The sequence below is a fragment of the Neofelis nebulosa genome, chromosome 2 (assembly GCF_028018385.1).
Source record: "Neofelis nebulosa isolate mNeoNeb1 chromosome 2, mNeoNeb1.pri, whole genome shotgun sequence".
Lineage (NCBI taxonomy): Eukaryota > Metazoa > Chordata > Mammalia > Carnivora > Felidae > Neofelis > Neofelis nebulosa.
The window spans coordinates 39,311,409-39,329,614 of record NC_080783.1 but is presented as its reverse complement, the minus strand read 5'-3'; the positions used below and the strand labels follow the sequence as shown (position 1 = coordinate 39,329,614).

Here is an 18,206-nt window from a genome sequence, read left to right as displayed (position 1 = left end):
TAAAGAGGAACAAGCAAATAGGGGTTATAGAGTATTTAAAGTGTATAAACACAGGGATTAAAAAGGTATGTAAGGACATTTGGAAAGAGTGCAATTCAGGATTTTCAGAAAAAGTAATCCCCAGAGGGGAATCCTATACCAGTTTTCCTTGATGATTTTATGTGGAAAAATAGGAAAGGAGCAGTCCCTGGCTACAAATTTCAATAGCTAATAGGGTAAGCGCCACCGCTGAGACTCTGAGCCCATGTCCTTCTGCCAGGTTCTCTTCTACTATCGGTTCTTCCAGGGCACCGCACCCTCCCTCCCTCCTACTAGAATGCCATCATCACCCTCAGCCAGCACCCCAGCTGCTCTGCCCCACCCCCCAGTGTTGGCCACTTCCCCAAGGGCTGCTCTAGCAGCTGCCCGACCTCTGGGCCAGGACCTTCTCCCACTCCATCTCAGAGCTCAGAGATGCCCAAAGGTGCAGAGCAGAATCTAGCGATTTTGCTGGGAACCTAACATCATCTGGAACCTTCTTTCAATGGGAGAAAAAAAACCTTTTGAATTCTACCCAACTCACTTAAAATTGGTCTTTTGGAATATATTACTTCTCGGTCTTTTGACTACGATCAAGTGTGGAATATAATGTATCCCTAGCTTGGAGACTGCCTGCATATTTAAATTTGACAACAAAAATAAGAGTCAAATGAAACTGAAAATACGATTTTCTCCAAGGAAAAAAGTGTTAAAAGAAATAGGGGTTCCTATAAAAAATACTCTCACAGAAAATCAAGTGAAAAAAAGTGTTGAGGAAAAAGTACTTACCATTCATGGTGATTGTCTACAAAAGCAGACATGGGACTTATTTGTACTGTGTATGTGTCGTTGGCTGAATATTCAAATAAGCCATAATATGGGTTAAAGAGCTCTCTGGATACGAGGAAGAAAAACTCTCTGGAAGGTCCACTGTAATCCAGCCTTTAGAAAAATTCCACAGAAAGAATAACCAGTTATTCTTATTTTTTTCTATATATTGGGCACATTTTCTACAGAGCTCAGCTTTCTATAGAACAGTCATTACAAGTCTAATTGCCTGCATGTCTGGACTATCAGAATAAAATGAATGATCATGAGTCCCAATCTTATCCATGTCTTGACCCAGAATAGTGGAATGGGCATTTGTATGAGGCATATATAAGGCTAAAGCTACACATCAGATAACGGATAAAACAGGCAATATGCCAATAATTTGGTTGCATATATACACACATATAAAAAAGTAAATGTTTTCAATGTCTGGAATGGAGTTATGGAGAAAGGGAGTACATTGGGAAATACTTAAACAGAGTAAAACCAGAGAGTATCAGCTACCTACATCCATGGGACATAGAGTCCTTATGGATTTCTGAAACATTTTGAAATGGGAGAAGAAAGAGACTTTCCTGAACTGGTGATAGGAGAGTACAGATACAAGACCCCCTAGGGAGATCAGAGGCCCAAAAAATGGAATGACAGGGTTCGAGTGAAAACTTTAAATTATAAAACACCAAGGAAAATTATAGACAAGTAAAATGAGGGTGTCTAAAGCTTCCTAAACGAAGGTATCCAGAGAAGAGGCTGAAACTCTAGCACCTGAACTACAGTGTAAATTCCATTTTACTTAGAAAGACATCAGGGTGAAGGAGACGCATGAGAAGCAATTGCGTTAGCTTTGAGGAATGACAAGTGGCCAAGAATGCTGAGAGCAAAAAATGCAGCAAAGAGGAGTTTGTAATAGAGTGATTTGATACGCTAAATTTAAAATGAAAAATATAAAGCACATCTATCCCATGATGACAAGTTTACACAAGGGTTCAAAGAAAGGAGGGAATGCTGGAGGGGAACGGGAAGCTGGGTGGTGGGATTCTGTAAGATTTCTTTTGTTCACTCTACTTTTTTTCTCTTCTGGAATTTTCTCCATCGGCATTACTGCTTTTTTTTTTTTTTTAATGAAAAAGGAAAATCATCTGAGTCTTTTCCAGTGATGGGATTGTGTGACAGAGGAAAATTACCTTGTTATAGGTGGAAGAAAGAGACGGGATACTTGTAAGCAAAATAAAATGGCTTTTATAGCTCTTCGTTGAGAGTTTAATAGAATTTACTTAGAACGTACTTCAGCCATTCACATACTACTTTGTCAACTTTTGCCATATCTGAATATATAGGTACTGTTAAGTGTGCTTACCACGTTTCATTATCAACTTTAAATTTTCTTGCTTTTCTAATGTAGCCTGTATTATGTCTTACATAATATTTATGAAATTATGATGTGCCAGCTTTATTTTTTTCTAACACACATTAAAAGAAATATGTAAATATTTAAAAAATGTCAGTTTGTGTAATAGCTAAAATCATCTCATACATCTCCGGTCCTCACTGCACTTTGGGAAATACGAGTGTAGACAGGAAACCTATGTGTGCAGAAAAATGCAAACATAACACACGCTCTCAGAACCCAAGAGGCCTTAAGGTGACATGACGCAGCTGTCTCGAGGCAGCTGAATATAATTGTGGCTACCAGGTGACCACCAGCATTGGTGAGACTGTGCTAAGATTACCATGGGGACTCCCAAAGCAGCACCTGGGCTGCCTCCCAGGCACAATGACGCAGACTACCTCTCCACATGCTAAGACCGCAGCAGTTGCCTGTGGCTTCCTCCCTCTGTCCTACTCCTGGCCTCTGACGCCACCGAGAACAAGTAGAATACTTCTTCTACTTGAATGCTCTTCACATACTTAGGCTTTTTTTCAACAAATATTTGAGTGCCTATTATATTTTGAGTACTAACCTAGATGTAAAGATATAAAATCTTTCCAGAAGTAATTTTCTATAGGAACTCTTAAGTGTAGCAGTTTTGGTAGCCCTGGCTCTCTGCGTCCTCCCCCACTCTTGAACATGGCCACGTCTTTCAATCTCCTCTGAAGGAAAGGGCTGGGAATTCCCTTGCCACCCTGGTCCTGTGCTCTGGACACTCTCCAGGGTGTCAAAGTCTGACCTAAGGGGTGGTGTCTAATACTGATAACAATACTTCAGGTGTGGTCTTGTCAGCACAGAGCTTAGAAAGAGCCCTTGTCCTCTCTTCCTGGACACTCTTCTTGCTAATACAGCTTAAAGCCATCTTTCCTCGTGGGACAGCCGCTTTACTTTGTTGATTCATAATGTGCTAGTCATCAGCTCAAACCTTTCACCTGTGCTGCTTTATCCCAAGACTCTCCCCTCCTGTCTGCATGTCGCTGTATCTTTTTAGGACCTAAGTACTAGACTTTATACTTCTTCCTACTAAATTTCACTTTGTGAAACATGGTCCACATTCCAGTCTACCCAGATCCTTGTGGATGCAAATGTCCCTTTAAATTTCCTATTGATGGTGAATTTCATCATCAGATCCCTGTGTCTTTCCAGAAATAGAGAATGCCAATCAAAGGCATCTTAGAAGTCATTTTGTCCATCCCCTCATTTTACTGAAGAGAAGACTGAGGCTGAAGGACATCACTGACTTGGATCAAATGAAAGCTGCAGGGGCAACTCTAGGCCTTTGCACAGGTTTCCTAACCCCACATTTAATGCTCATTACTCCTTACAGCCTACTGGTCAGTACATTTTAAATGTTATCAAGACTAATAAAAATGTTGCTTATAAAGCAGGGGTCAGCAAATTATGGCCTGAGGGTCAAATGTGGCCCATCCTCTAGCTTTGTAAATAAAGTTTTATTGGAACACGGCCATGCACATTTGCTGACATGTTATCTGTGGCTACTTTCCCACTATAGTGGCAGAACTGAGTAAGTACAACAAGAAATGTATGGCCTGCAAAGCCTAAAATATTTACTATCTGGCCTTCACAGAAACTTGGCCAACGGAAGATCAAAGAAAGGAAGAGGAAAATGCTCCTTTATTAAAATACCTGGCTTACTATAAATCTTCATCTTTAGTGAAGATCTCTTCAAGGAAATAATGACTATAGTACCCTAGGGTATATGTAACCTTAAGAATAGTCACAACTACTAAGTGTGAGACTGTGTTCTGCAGTGGTCCCTGACCTGAAGGGCCTTTCAGACACAACTGAGGCACATGAAGGGCCACAGACAACTGAAACATGAGCCAGTTTTATAAGACGGTTTTCTTACAAAGAGACAACTGGTTTAAGAAAAATGGGCTTATAGCTGCTTAAAATTAAACAGTGGCATTCAGTTAGAAAGAGCTTTGAGCTTCAACTCTCAGTGTTTCCATAATACCACACCTACCAGAGTGTATTATAATAACCTGTTTATGTGCTTGCCTCCCCTATCCGCACATCTAGGCTGTAACCATACAGAGAAGGGGACCGTGTCTCTTTCTCATTTTTGTATTCCAAGTACCTTAGCCTGATCTACCACAGGGGATCAATGTCTATTGTTGAATCCATGAGTGGAGCTCTCTGATGCTCTCTCTAAAGAAAATCAACATAATTTACATTGTTATTTGACAATCTAGCAGAGTGAATAATTTTGCACAAGTTTGCCTTCAGGTGGTAGATTCATTCAGTGATATTAGGGTATGCCAATCCCTAAAAGACAACTCGATTTGCACACATTGTCAGAAATCACTCAAGTGAATTATATTTAGCTTGGTGCTTGTCCCTTTCCAGATCTAATATCTTCTAATATGGTAAAGTTTTTAAAACAACAAAAGTGGACCTCACTGATTGGTTTTTTGTTTATGATTAGAGCTGATTCTGGCTAAAGATAAGGAGAGTGTTCCCTGAAGTGTTAAAGTGAAAAGTAAAACTCCTTCTCCCCCCCCCCCCCAAGAGAGAACAAAGCTAATAATAGTTCCTCTAGGAGGAAAATGGATCTTCTCTAACTGGTCACGTTTTTATCTGCTGGTGTGTGCGTGCATGCATGTGTGTGTGTGTGTGTGTGTGTGTGTGTGTGTGTGTGTGTGTGTGTTTTAACTCTAGCAGCACTGATGGAGCCACTCTAAAGCCAAGACAGTTTTAAACATTTGATTTATCATCCAAAGCTTAGAATGCATATCTGAGACCAGGCTGTAGATTACAAATGATACATGTCTACCTAATTCAGTAAGACGTGTCCTAGCAGGGCATCTCGTGCATGTGCTTTCTGCAATGTCTTACCAACCTCTTCCATATAAATAGTTAATATGACTCATATCACAGGGATCGTTTGTTACATTCCTGTTTTGCCAGTTAGGTTGGTTCCACAGCTAAAGGCTTGGCACGGAAGTACAGAAACTCCAGACAACGGGTGGGTAGCCATACAACAGCTGCATCTGAGGGCATTTCGGAATATGCACAGATGTCTTTGGGCTGGCAGTGTAGTTTTGAGCCCATGAAGTGCTGAGGAAGCATTTTAAACACCATCTCGTTGTTGGGCCAACAGCACCCAAGTTGTCAGCGGTATTCAATACTTGTTAAAATAATTAATTTTGTAATTTTATTCTCCTGTCCTTTGTTTCCAACTCAAAATTACCAAAAACAAAGTATTACCACGTAAGTAGACTACTGAATGAAGGAGGATGGTGGCAGTAGGAAGTCACACCATTGTTTCCTATAAGTTTTCTGGAAGGCAGATAAGCTTTGCTCTCTTAATAGTCGGTTCAGGCAAACATGGCCTTCCTACTCACCTTCTGATTCACCCTTGGGTATTTATAGCAGCAAGGCATTAGTTCTTGAGCTACTTAAGGAGGCCTGCTGGGCGAGTAAAGAATTTTGCAAGCAATTAGTGTGACAAACAAAATTCTGCCTGGTGATACCAAGCCCAAGCCTATGCAGAAGTACCCTTCAGCAGGGCTTGGATTATTGGGATCACCCTGCAAATGTCTCTTTTTGGAGAAAAACAAGCAGCACCATAAAGTTTAACTTGCATCTTTATAGACTGACTCCTGAGGAATAAATGGTCAAGCTCAGGACTCCAAACAAGTTCTAGCAAGGATTAGACCAGTCATATGTAAGAGCCTCTGGTTATTTTATAAGCAGAGATGCAGGAAAACTGTTTCCGATCTCATCTTCCTTAGTTATGTTCATCTGCCTGCCTCAGGAAACAGCACAGAAGGAGCTCATCTGTTCTTAAACCCCCGAACTACAACTGTTTGCACACGGCCCCTCCCTAGTCTAAGCGTGGTTTTGCAAGACAGATGATTGATGTCAATAGATGGCACCTCACATATAATGAACTCATTCTTCCTTAAAGAAAGGTGCCTTTTAAAGATCTGGCCATGGGGGGAAAAAAGAGGCGAGGCAATCACAGTATAAACATTCTTTCTTTATCCAGGCCATTATTGCCTTACTGTTCAGGGTACTAAGAAGTTAATGGCCCCGGACACCTTATCAGAATACAACAGTCTGCCTAGCTAACTTTTGACACCACGTAAGCTTTAGTTGCTAGGGCTTTTAACTGAGAAGAAAATAATATGCTGGAGAATATGCAGTGCTCTACTGGCCTCCTTCCTAAAGAAGCAACTTCTAGGCAGACAGAAGCCCAACAGAAAGAGGCAACCACATGCATGCAATTTCCCACCACATTCTGTCAAGATGACTCAGTTTCCAGCCATTCTGCCACTGCTGACTTCCTACCCTTTTTTGCAGGGGCAGATAACCAAATTAACTTGGGTGGAAAATGTAATGACTAGAACAAAACCTCCAGTTCTAACCAAATTAAATCACAGTGGTGTGCTTAGAAACTGTCTACTTTTTGTAAAAAGCCAACCATAACATTATTTTAGTGAGAAATAATAATTACTTGTCAACTAACACACTTGCATTCACAGGCTCTAGGACTATTTTTGTATTTTTAAAAATGAACATTGGTTATCACCAATATTCTGAGATTAATTTTACCTTACATGGAATTTGTAGTTATCCTGTAAATTTCTGACTATAAATTTTCTCATAATTTCTCTTGATTCAGCTGTTCCATTTCAGAATAATATATATGTATTTCAGACTTATGCAAAGAGCTCAAAGCAGAGCTGAAGTCTGTGAATCTGTTAATTCATACTTTTTTTGGAGTGCAAGCAGATGCAGTTTTCTTAAAAATAAATCCCTTTTGAGGCACCTCGGTGGCTCCGTCGGTTAAGCGGCTGACTCTTAATTTCGGCTCAAGTCAGGATCTCACAGATGGTGAGACTGAACCCTGAGTCCGGCTCTTCGCTGACAACTCAGAGCCTGCTTACAATTCTCTCTCTCCCTGTCTCTCCCCACCATTACCCTTAATAATTTGGACTTTCCACAGAATTAATCATTTCTATATACATGTTATTCTACTGACCTTAAGTGCAGAAGGAAGTATACATATACCCAAAATCACCCTGGTGGCACTCTCTCATCAGACAATAGGGAAATAAGAAAAGTTGTTTAGGGAAACATTTCCTAAATCTCCCAAATCCTGACTATATGCTTTCATTTAGCAAATATTTTGTCTTAGAATAGTTTTTTTATTTACAGAAAAGTTGCAACGATAATACGGAGAATTCTTATATACCCAGTTTCCCTCTTATGAACACCTTACATTATTTATAATTAATTAACAGATACTGAGACATTATTATTAGCTAAAATCCATACTGTATTCAGATTTCCTTAGTTTTTACCTAATGTCCCTTTTCTATACCAGGATCTCATCCAAAATGCTATATTAATGTTTAATTGTCATGTTTCCTTAGGTTCCTCTTGGCTGTGCCAGTTTCTTAGACTTTCCTTGTTTTTGATGACCTTAACAGTTTTTTTATTTAATTTTTTTACGTTTATTTATTGTTGAGAGAAAGAGAGAGTGCTAGTGGGGTAGGGGCAGAGAGAGAGAGGGAGACAGAATCCAAAGCAGGCTCCAGGCTCTAAGCTGTCAGCACAGAACCTGATGTGGGGCTCGAACTCACAAGCTGTGAGATCATGACCTGAGCCGAAGTCAGACGCTTAACCGACTGAACCACCCAGGTACCCCTGATGACCTTAATAGTTTTAAGGAGTACTGGTAAGGTATCTTATACAACGTCCCTCAATTTGGATTTATCTGAGGTTTTTCTCATGGATAGACTCACATTATGGGTTTGGGGGACCAAAGATTGTGGAGATAAGTGCCATTTTCATCACATCATGTGAAGGGTATATACTATTAACATGATATATCACTGTTAATTTTAACCTTGATCATTGGGCTATGTGTTTGCCAGGCTTCTCCACTCTGGACTTACTTCTTTTTCCCCCTTCCCATATTATACTACTGGAAGAATGTCATTATGTGCAACCCACAATTAAGGAGTGAGGAATTATGTTGAATTATTTGGAAATCTTCTGCACAGATTTGTCTATTCGTCATTTATTTATTTATTTATTCAATAATGTATTTATATCAGTACAGATATTTACTTTATAGTTTGGGTTATAATCTAATCCTACTTGGTTTTGTTGCTCAAATTATTCCAGCTTGGGCCATTGGGTGATCTTTCAGTTGGTTCTGGAGTCTCTGTGACATACTCCTACCATTGTGGATGTTTTGAGCACTTTTTTACTTTTTGCACTACAAGCTACTTTAAGCTCCATCTTTTATACTTCCCGCCAGTCCTAGAATCACTCATTTCTCCAAGGAATCTTGTTCTTTTTATTGAGGAATAATATTAGAAACCAAAACTAGCCACTGGGTGTATATGTTTTTAAATACCTATTACTGGGGCTAGACATGACACGTTTTGAGAGCGTTAAAATTGATGGAGGGAGAGAGATGGAAAACTTTCACCTCTACACTTATACTTCAATAGAAAAATTTAGGTAGATTTTCACTTTGAATATTGATTATAATCCAGAAAGGAATGTTATGATCTTCAATTTCAATGCGGTTAAATCAATGTGTCTGAAAAGGTGGCAAAGTCTAAAATAACTTCTTAATTATATGTTGTTTTTGAGGTTTCTATTTTTTCAGCAAGAGTGCTATTTTAATCTTTTAAAACAGGGTATGTATTCTCAATGCTTTAACAGCAAAATGAAGTATATATATAGCTAATAACCTATGTGTATGATGTTGACATGAATAAAGACATGAGACCAGAAGTTACCTGGCCATATTATTCCAGCTTCGATAAGCCATACACAGAAGGGGCTTGATTAAGATTGTTCCTGATGGCTGAGGTCACACTTCAAAATGCCCTACCTCTTGTTTTCCCTCTGGGGTTACAGGAAGGAGACAGGTGATGGAAACAGGAAACATTTGGACATTAGTGGCAACCGGATACAAAGGTATCAAACCACACTCAGCCTGGGCCTCCTCCTAGGAACAGATGTCATCAGTCCAGATCATAGGACAACTACCTGAGGATGATCAAGTAGGATAAGCATCTGTTCTATTCGAACTTCAGTACCAGGGCCTCCAAAGACTCTTCCCTACATCTCTGAGATCTCAACAAACTGTGCAAACAAAGAAGGAAGGCAGCTGGACTCCCGGGGGAGGAAAAGTATTCTCACCCAAACGAGACTAGTTATGTAAGGAAATATTTGGAATGCCATGCACACCTATGATTAGGCTTAAAACATTTGCCTTCATTTTCAACTGTGCACCTGCATCTTAAGCCAACAGAAGCTAGAAGTCTATTAATGCACTTCAGCAATGAAAACAAGTCACGGGCAAGCTTCTGCCCAAATTCTGTCACTTAGTCTTGTTTTCCCATATAATATTTTCCTTCAGTGTAGTTACAGCTGGGACTATAAACAGCATATGTGATGAGACTAGTGGTTATCAGTCAGCTGTAAGAGTGAAAAGATCCACAGGTAGGAAAAAATTCTGATAGAGCAGAGTTCAGGAGTTTTGCCTCTATCCCAGTGCTGGTCCAAGAGTCCTGGATGAAAAGCCTAGTTTTGAATCCTCATTTTGCTGTTACCTAGTTCCGTCAGCATGTGCAAGTTATTGTACACTTTGGAGCCTCCAAATTAACCATATATTGAATGGCTGCATCTATTGAATGGTTGGGTATTACTACTATGAGTCTATAATCTAGCACACTTTATTTCCTGGGCAGGACTGAGAAGAGTAGCTTTAAAATGATCCAAATCAACAGAGTCAAGAAAACAACCAGCGTTCAGGCTATCGTGTGGTACTTTTTAAATTGGCCCTCGTGATGGCTGGGTTACAAAGAAGGTGCTGCGACTTGAAACCCAGACCTGAAATGAGGAAGGAGGAAGGGGTCTGGACAAGACGAGAGCTGTCACCTTCTGAAGTGTTACAGAACAGCTGTTATGTCTATGAGGACGCAATAAACAGTGCGTAGGAGTCTTTGCTCCTTTGTTTCTTAACCCTAATCTCCACAAGCACACTCACGGAAGAGTCATAGAAGGCCGGAGACATTTGTTTATGGCAGGTGGTTATTTTGGTAGGTGTTACTGTCCCCCCAAAAAGAGGAAAACTGGCGACAGAGAAATAAAAACCAAGGCCCAGGAGTTACTGCTTCAGGAGCTTCCAGGTAGAAGAGCAGGATTCTAATTCGTGACTCTGAAACTGAGCTTCTTTAACAGGTGAAGCGTGTACTCCCTCCACCCCAGTGCAGATTACATGCTCACAGATATCAGAATTCCTGTCTTGTCCCTCACAGCCCCACTTTTTCCCTTTAAGAAAGAGATATGCACAGAGAAGAAACCAAACGAGCTTCTGCTCTCAAAATGATCTACAGTTACTAGCGTTTACCCAAGAATTTCTATGTCAAATGATTTAAAAACCAGAGGAAGCCTTAAAAAAAAAAAAAAAAAAAAAAAAAAGCCCAGAGGTTTAAGTGTATGAGAATGGCATTTCCTGCCAGAAGGGTTTCCTGTTTCAGGCAACCACAGCAACCACGTGGTGAAGCATCCACTGTGCAGCCGCAGTCTGTGTTCCACACACCACTTCTCTGTTCTACTCACCCTTCCTCCCCGACAAATGTGACGTACAGCTTATTTCTCTGTAAGTCTTTTCTGGAGTAGCCCATAATTTGATTAAAAGCATCTTCCAGTAAGTGATCTCTTCTGATAATTAACCTGTCCATAAAGAGACAATTTGAAAAAACAGATTATTTCCTAATCCTTATCTTTCTAGAACCGGACACTTTTGATTCAATTCCCACTTGCCATAATTAACTAGGTGAAAATTGCGGTGACTTACTACATTGTCGTCTGCAATAATACACATTTGGCTTTTGCTCTTAACAGTAGAAGTCAAAATACACAAGCAAATGGTTACCTAAGTGGAGCACTCCACCTACAACATATGAAAACGGCTCATGAGTCCTTTCTGAGTGGCCAAGTCAATTTACCCCAGAAGGAAGATGACTGTAAAACAACACAGACCCAAAGCTTTTGTTAATAATGAAAGGACAGCCCTATGAGGTCATGTTTTCAGTGAGAATGTACCTAGACAAGGAATTCAATTACTAAGTATGCAGGGAAAGACTTATCAGAACCAGAAGGAAAAAAAACAAAAAACAAAACCCTCCACGCTCTCCAAAGAAGACACATTTATGACTATGCTTAATTTAATTCTCAAATTAAGTGAATCTGAGGTTCCCCGAGTGACGGATACAAATGAACAATACTCATAGCCAACAGTCTACTTGTGATGATGGTAATAAAAGTCATCCTGAAGGTATCAGTTTGCAGTTAGTACAGACAGTCCTAGAAAGGGAAATAACAGGCTGAATGCAGGGAAGCCTGAGCTCAAGCCCTTCTTAAGTGAAGCGTGAGAAAGGGGAATCTCAAGCTGATGTACTTTGAGGGTGAGAAAGTAGGACCTGTGAATATACTGGAGTGAATATACTGCCTCTCTGTGAGGCAGTGAGCTGGGGAGTTGGGGGTGGCTCCTGCATCTCCTCCCAGGCACCCAGCATCACGGGTGTGGCAGTGGGGACCCTTCCTCCTCTGCCCTCTCTCAGGTGGCACAGTGATCTCCAGTGGGTACGCGGGGCAGCAGTGGAGGAGAGGATGAAGGCAGGAGGGATAAGTAGGGAATGAAAATAATTCTAGGCCAAACAGTGTGATGATGTTTAATTTCCTCATTTAAAGGTGGGTAAAGAAAGGCAGAAACAACATTCATGACATATTTCATTGGACAAGTGACATTTATTTCACAGAACAAAACAAAGCTGAGCAGTGTTCCTACAGTCAGGTCAGGTCAGGAGACTGATACAGGACACTGTGACAGCCTTATGGCTGTCAGATGTACTACAAGCAAAAACAAAGAGGTACTTTTCAGGAGAAATAAATCAGCTTTTTATTTTGCCTATATTTTTACATGGAACGAGGTGTTTGTTTTAAAACCTTAAGCAGAATGGTGTTTAATTTCAGAACTTTGTTTTCGATGATCCTGTAATTCACACATCATTACCAAAATGATTACACTGACTAAAACAAAGACTGGTCATCTGAAATCACAATCAATTTCCTACATTCCCAACTGCATCCCATCCCTTCACCATCACCCAAGCCTGTGGTTTGTATCACTTTGACTTACTTTAATTTCCCTGGGCCTTGTCCATATCCTTTAGTCTCTAACTTCCTGTAAAAGTTCCTTAGTTTGGCTTCAAAGTCTCGCTTGTAAGGGGCAGGAGCCCGGGCATTGGCACGCTGAGTACCTAGAGCAAACCATAAAAAGAGAAGGGTCCCGGTTTGTGCAATGTCCTGATGTATCACATCACCATGTAAAAACACTGCCAGGGGGATGAGAACACAGTCAACAAGTTAAAGGAGGCAATTCTTTCAGTGGCTTTGCTTTTCACCTCTTCAAGCTGGAGGCTCTAACAGAGCTGAAGTAAAGTCTTAAGATATTTCTATGCGGCATTTTGGTTGAGAATAACAATTCTGTTTGCATAGTTACAATGTGTGACCATGTGTGTGTCAAATATGTTTCCCTCTTCAGTCCAAACTAATATGAGTCAAGCAGAGTTACTCATGTCTGATGGTAACTGTTCAGGGTGGAATATCTGCTTGCTGCTGAGATGATATCATGGCAATTATACAGGAAGTTACAATGTGAAAGTATGTGGTATATAAAGCAAGAACAGCGAGTTTCCAGACTTGCCCTATGAAAAATGTACAAAATGTCTTCTAGATAGGCACTATAACTGAAAATTACTTTAGACTTATAATTAACATACATTTTATACTGCAGGGTAAAATAATCTTGATATAAACACAGAATTCAGACATAACTGCAGAGTCACCATGTTTCCTGGCAAAGCAAAGAATAAATAATAATGCTATTTGTTACACTCCTAATATGTGCCAAGTGCTATGATCATCCACATCCGGGTGCCTCAGTGGCTCAGTTGGTTAAGCATCCGACTGGATTTCAGCTCAGGTCATAATCTCACAGTTCGTGAGACTGAGCCCCGTGTTGGGCTCTGTGCTATCAGAGCCTGCCTGGGATTTTCTCTCTCCCTCTCTCTCTCTGCCCCTCCCCCATGCGTGGGCTCAATCCCTCCCTCCCTCTCTCTCTCAAAATAAATAAATAAACATTAAGAAAAATAAAGATGTTTCATATGTCATCCAATGGTAAGTCTCATTAATAAAATATAAGAGTAACACAGCGTGTTCCTCTTTTCGTAGAAAAATCTAGCTTTGTGCCACAGAGTGACTAACCAACAAGGTGGGACACAAAATTGATGATAAATATGAGAATCAGACGCAGAGCCATGACAAAAAACGCTGAACATTTCCATGAACTATTTCACAACACAACGAAAGGAGCCAGAAAACAAAAATTGTGGAGTCTTGTGCAATGACATGCCATACAAACTCATTAAATATTTCTTTAATGAGTCAACTAAGTGATTACTATCCATTGCTAATACTTTGTTAAGTTCAGCAACGTATGTACAGATGAGGAAGGTGGGGTTGCTGAAGTAGATATTTTGGTTAGGAAGACAGAAATAAAACACATCAGTTAGATAAATAATTAAGTCCTAAACCATGTGGTCAACAAACTATAAAGCATAGGAGACAAAACTATAGCCTTGGGGCTGTACTCAGCCCTAATGATCTATTTTGCTTGGCATATAATTGTTTTTAAAGATTTAAATTAACTACCAACATTTAAATATTAGGAGATTTCAAGTCAAAAAAAAAAAACAGAATAAAACAGCTTTTCTCTTGAAAATTATTGGGGAACTCTTTCAACAACTGGCCTGCATTTTCCTTCAGGTCAAGGTGGCCAGCTGCTCCATTAAATGAAGACTGTGCCACAGCCGTTCAATGATCTTGATTGCCTGGCTCCCCCCAGTATTTGCAATTGGGATCAGTGTTACAGAAAAGTGATAGTAAAGGAGGGTAAGCAGAGATCAAGATGGAAAAGATCACCAAAAGGAGGCTTTATTGGAGCCAGGCCTCGTAAACAGAGGAGAATCTATATCTTACGCTGGGGCAGGGCAGCGAGAGCTGGGAGAAGCCCCACATGCATGTTTGAAAGACGATTGAGGAGACCCTACTAACTCAGAGCACAGGGGCGTGTGCGGAGTAACTGGGACATTTAATCAGATAGTTGGAGCCAAATTATGTGAGGAAATTTTCAAAAACCTAGCTGAGGGGTTTGGGCAGGATGCAGTGAGCAGTGGGAGGACTTTAGAGATTTCTGAGCTAGGGAGGAACATAACACATGGTGTATTTTTTTTTTTTTAACGTTTATGTACTTATTATGAGCGAGTGGGGGAGGGGCAGAGAGAGAGGGAGAGAGAGAGAATCCCAAGCAGGCTCAGTGCCGTCAGCGCAGAGCCCCACGTGGGGCTCAATCTCACGAACGATGAGGTCGTGACCTGAGCCAAAGTCAAGAGTTGGACGCTTAACTGACTGAGGCACCCAGGCGCCCCAACACATGGTGGTTTTTCAGCAACGGTTTTCAGAATGTGTTGAATGGATTCAGGGTGGGAAGGAGGGGAGGAATCCAAAAGGAGGGGACCCAGTTAGGAGTCACTGCAGCCATGGAGGCCTGAGGGCAGTGTGGTGACTCACTGAAACGTTTACAGTGTAAAATAAGAATTGCCAACAGATAGTAAGGAAGAAAAATAGGAAGCTCTGATGGTAACACGATGAAGTTTTTAAACAATAACAGTAACTGTCGTTTGTTAAGTGCCTGCTATGCATTAGAAACCACACACTTTACAGAGAGGATCTTGGGAAACACAAATTTATGAAGCAGACATTATTATTATCGCCATCATCACCACTTTGTAACTAAGGAAACTGAAGTCATATGCCAGTGAATGGTAGGTTTGGGATTTGAGCCAGGTCCATCTGACGCTAAAAGAAGTGTGGAAAATGCTAGTAGACAGAGGCACATGAAGCTTTATACATGTTGTGCTGGAGACGAGAACTGTTCAGGGTGGGTATCCTCCATAGGCACTTGAAAACGCAGTACTGGAGTTCCGGCGGGAGACCAGGCCCACACCCGTGCATTAAATGAGTTCGTGTACATAAGGCACTTTCTGAGGTTCCTCTGCGTAGGTGTTAGCTGTTACTGATATTATCTGCATAGAAGTAAATACTAAAGACATGGGGAAACGTGTTAGGGTGTTAAGAATGGATTTTTAAAAAATATTTTATTCTTAAGTAATCTCTATACCCAACATGGGACTCCTACCTACAACTCTGAGAACAAGAGTCACATGCTCCACCGACTTAGCCAGCCAGGCATCCCAAAAATGGATTAAAAAAAAAATTTTTTTTTAACGTTTATTTATTTTTGAGACAGAGAGAGACAGAGCATGAATGGGGGGAGGGTCAGAGAGAGAGAGGGAGACACAGAATCCGAAACAGGCTCCAGGCTCCGTGCTGTCAGCACAGAGCCCGACACGGGGCTTGAACTCACAGACAGCGAGATCACAACCTGAGCCGAAGTCGGACGCTCAACCGACTGAGACACCCAGGCGCCCCAAGAATGGATTTTTAATAGAATTGGCTATCGATCAATGATTTGTCCAGAGGTCCGCTGGCATGTTTATGAATCTTTTAGCCAAAGAGCTAAGAACTGTGTCATAAAGGAAACAAACTTGACCTTAAAAGCTCAAGGATACAGGTGAGACTCCTCGGCAGTGCTTCTCAATCCTGACTGCATGTTGGAATCACTCAAGAAGCTTTAAAAAATCCCAATGTTCAGGCCACACCCAAGGCACGTTACATCAGAATCTGTGCGGCAGGACCCAGGCATAAGTGTTTTATGCAGACTCCAATTGTGCAGCCAAGGTTGAGACCCATTATCCCCTACAGGAAGGTCAAATGTAACCAATGAAACATCTGGGCAACATTCAGAGACCAACACAGAGGCAGTGCTTCCTGTGTATCTGAAAGGCACCGTTTGCAACATGAAGGAACATGATCTCCACCACCTTAAGGCTGCTCTCTTGCATGGCTGGGGGACAGGGCAGTGTAGCACAGGGCCATTCAGGGATGGCATCATAAGGCTGTTGGTGCTGCAGTCTGAGAAACTGTAAGCTAGTAAACCCAGACAGCTCAGAAAGCAGCCGTCATGAATCAGCTTTCAAGAATACCATCATTAATAGGGAAGAGGAAAAAGAAAAACAAAAGACGGAATAAAAATCTTTCAGGACTCAAAAGAAACATGATTCTAAAGTTGGTTGCTTAAAATAAAAGCACACATACTATTGCTGTATAATTTGAGACGTTTAAAAGGATGTGGGAAATGCCATAATGAATTCCATCAATACCAATATGGACACTTAATAAAAATTAGCTCTGACTCCACTTATGCTCAGGTAAAGAGATTCAATTACAGAGACCCTGGAGACAGAAATTGTTAAATGCAAAAATTCTTTTGCTTAATAGTTCTATTATGAAAAAAAAAATCATTTATACATTACTTCATGGTTTAAAAATTACAATAAATTATGCTCCTGGCCCTTGTCAAGTTCTTAATGCAAGTCAGGTGTCACTGCCAAGAAATTCCAGGGCAGGAACGATGTTACTTCCACTTTAGAAATAAAAAATGATCTTGGAAGACTGAGCTAATAGAATTGTATGGGAACCATAACTGCCAGTAAAGTTCTAGGATACAATACTCCTATAGAGAGTAACCTTATGGTTTTTATGGTCTTAAAAAATAAAATCGGATACAAAAAAAAAAAAAACACAATGTTGCATTTAGGAACTGATCAAATACATGAGTGACTTCATGGATAGGCAGCATTATGTTAATTATTTGCAGGAAAAAATTTCAGTAACAGATATTAGTTTTTTTTTTCTTTGTCATTGCTAGGCAGACCTAAAGTACTTCTATAAAGTATGATACTATTTCCATTTATCATTACAAAATTGCTTAATCATGTACAAACTAAAGAATTCTACCTGACAAAACACTTCAGGTGATAGCATTAATATTCTGGCATCAAACCGCTAGGAAGTCTGGGTCTTTTGGATTCCAGGTGTGCCCCCAGGATCCCAGATTGCTTTGATGAGTAGCACTCACCATGCACTGGATGGGATGGGGCTTGGTCTAATCAAGCTTGGCTCTGGGTATGTACTGGGATGGCTCAATAGTCCAGTTCTTCCCTGGCTCACTTTCTAAAAAAAGTCTCTATGACTTTTTAAAAAATTTATTATTATTATTATCATTATCATCATCATTATTTTACAATTCCTTGTTAGTGAATGAGAACAAACCATCAAACATTAGAATAATTTCTGGAAAACTCCACCTTCTGGAACATGGCTCAACAATGACAATTTATGTGAAAAAACATCTCCAAAATGGCTGCCACAAAGCAGAAGCACTGAAGTCCTTGCATTTTTGCTTTACTCTCTAAGAGCAATAAAAGGCCCTAGATCACTGTTTTGAGTTTGCTGGTGCTTTGTATTTATACACTATTTTTAAAAACCAACCTGATAAGCTGATTTTTTTTTTTTTTAATTTTTTTTTTCAACATTTTTTATTTATTTTTGGGACAGAGAGAGACAGAGCATGAACAGGGGAGGGGCAGAGAGAGAGGGAGACACAGAATCGGAAACAGGCTCCAGGCTCCGAGCCATCAGCCCAGAGCCTGACGCGGGGCTCGAACTCACGGACCGCGAGATCGTGACCTGGCTGAAGTCGGACGCTTAACCGACTGCGCCACCCAGGCGCCCCAATAAGCTGATTTTTTAATCCGTGAAAATCAGAAGCTATTTATTTATTTTAAAATTTATTTTAGAATATATTTGTTTATTTTGAGAGAGAGAGAGCGCAAATGGGAGC

At 40.5% G+C, this 18,206-nt stretch overlaps 1 protein-coding gene across 6 annotated transcripts in view; it reads right to left on the bottom strand.

Annotated features, from left to right (window-relative positions):
- The window catches only part of HECW2 (HECT, C2 and WW domain containing E3 ubiquitin protein ligase 2), a 376,253-nt gene that overhangs the window by 28,663 nt on the left and 329,384 nt on the right, over positions 1-18,206 (bottom strand). For all 6 annotated transcript variants that reach the window (XM_058710579.1, XM_058710563.1, XM_058710589.1 and 3 more), the window contains 3 exons: positions 12,480-12,600; positions 10,898-11,011; positions 808-960 (listed from right to left, as the gene is read on the bottom strand). In XM_058710579.1, coding sequence (XP_058566562.1) covers positions 808-960; positions 10,898-11,011; positions 12,480-12,600 — 388 coding nt within the window. The remainder of the gene's footprint in view (positions 1-807; positions 961-10,897; positions 11,012-12,479; positions 12,601-18,206) is intronic.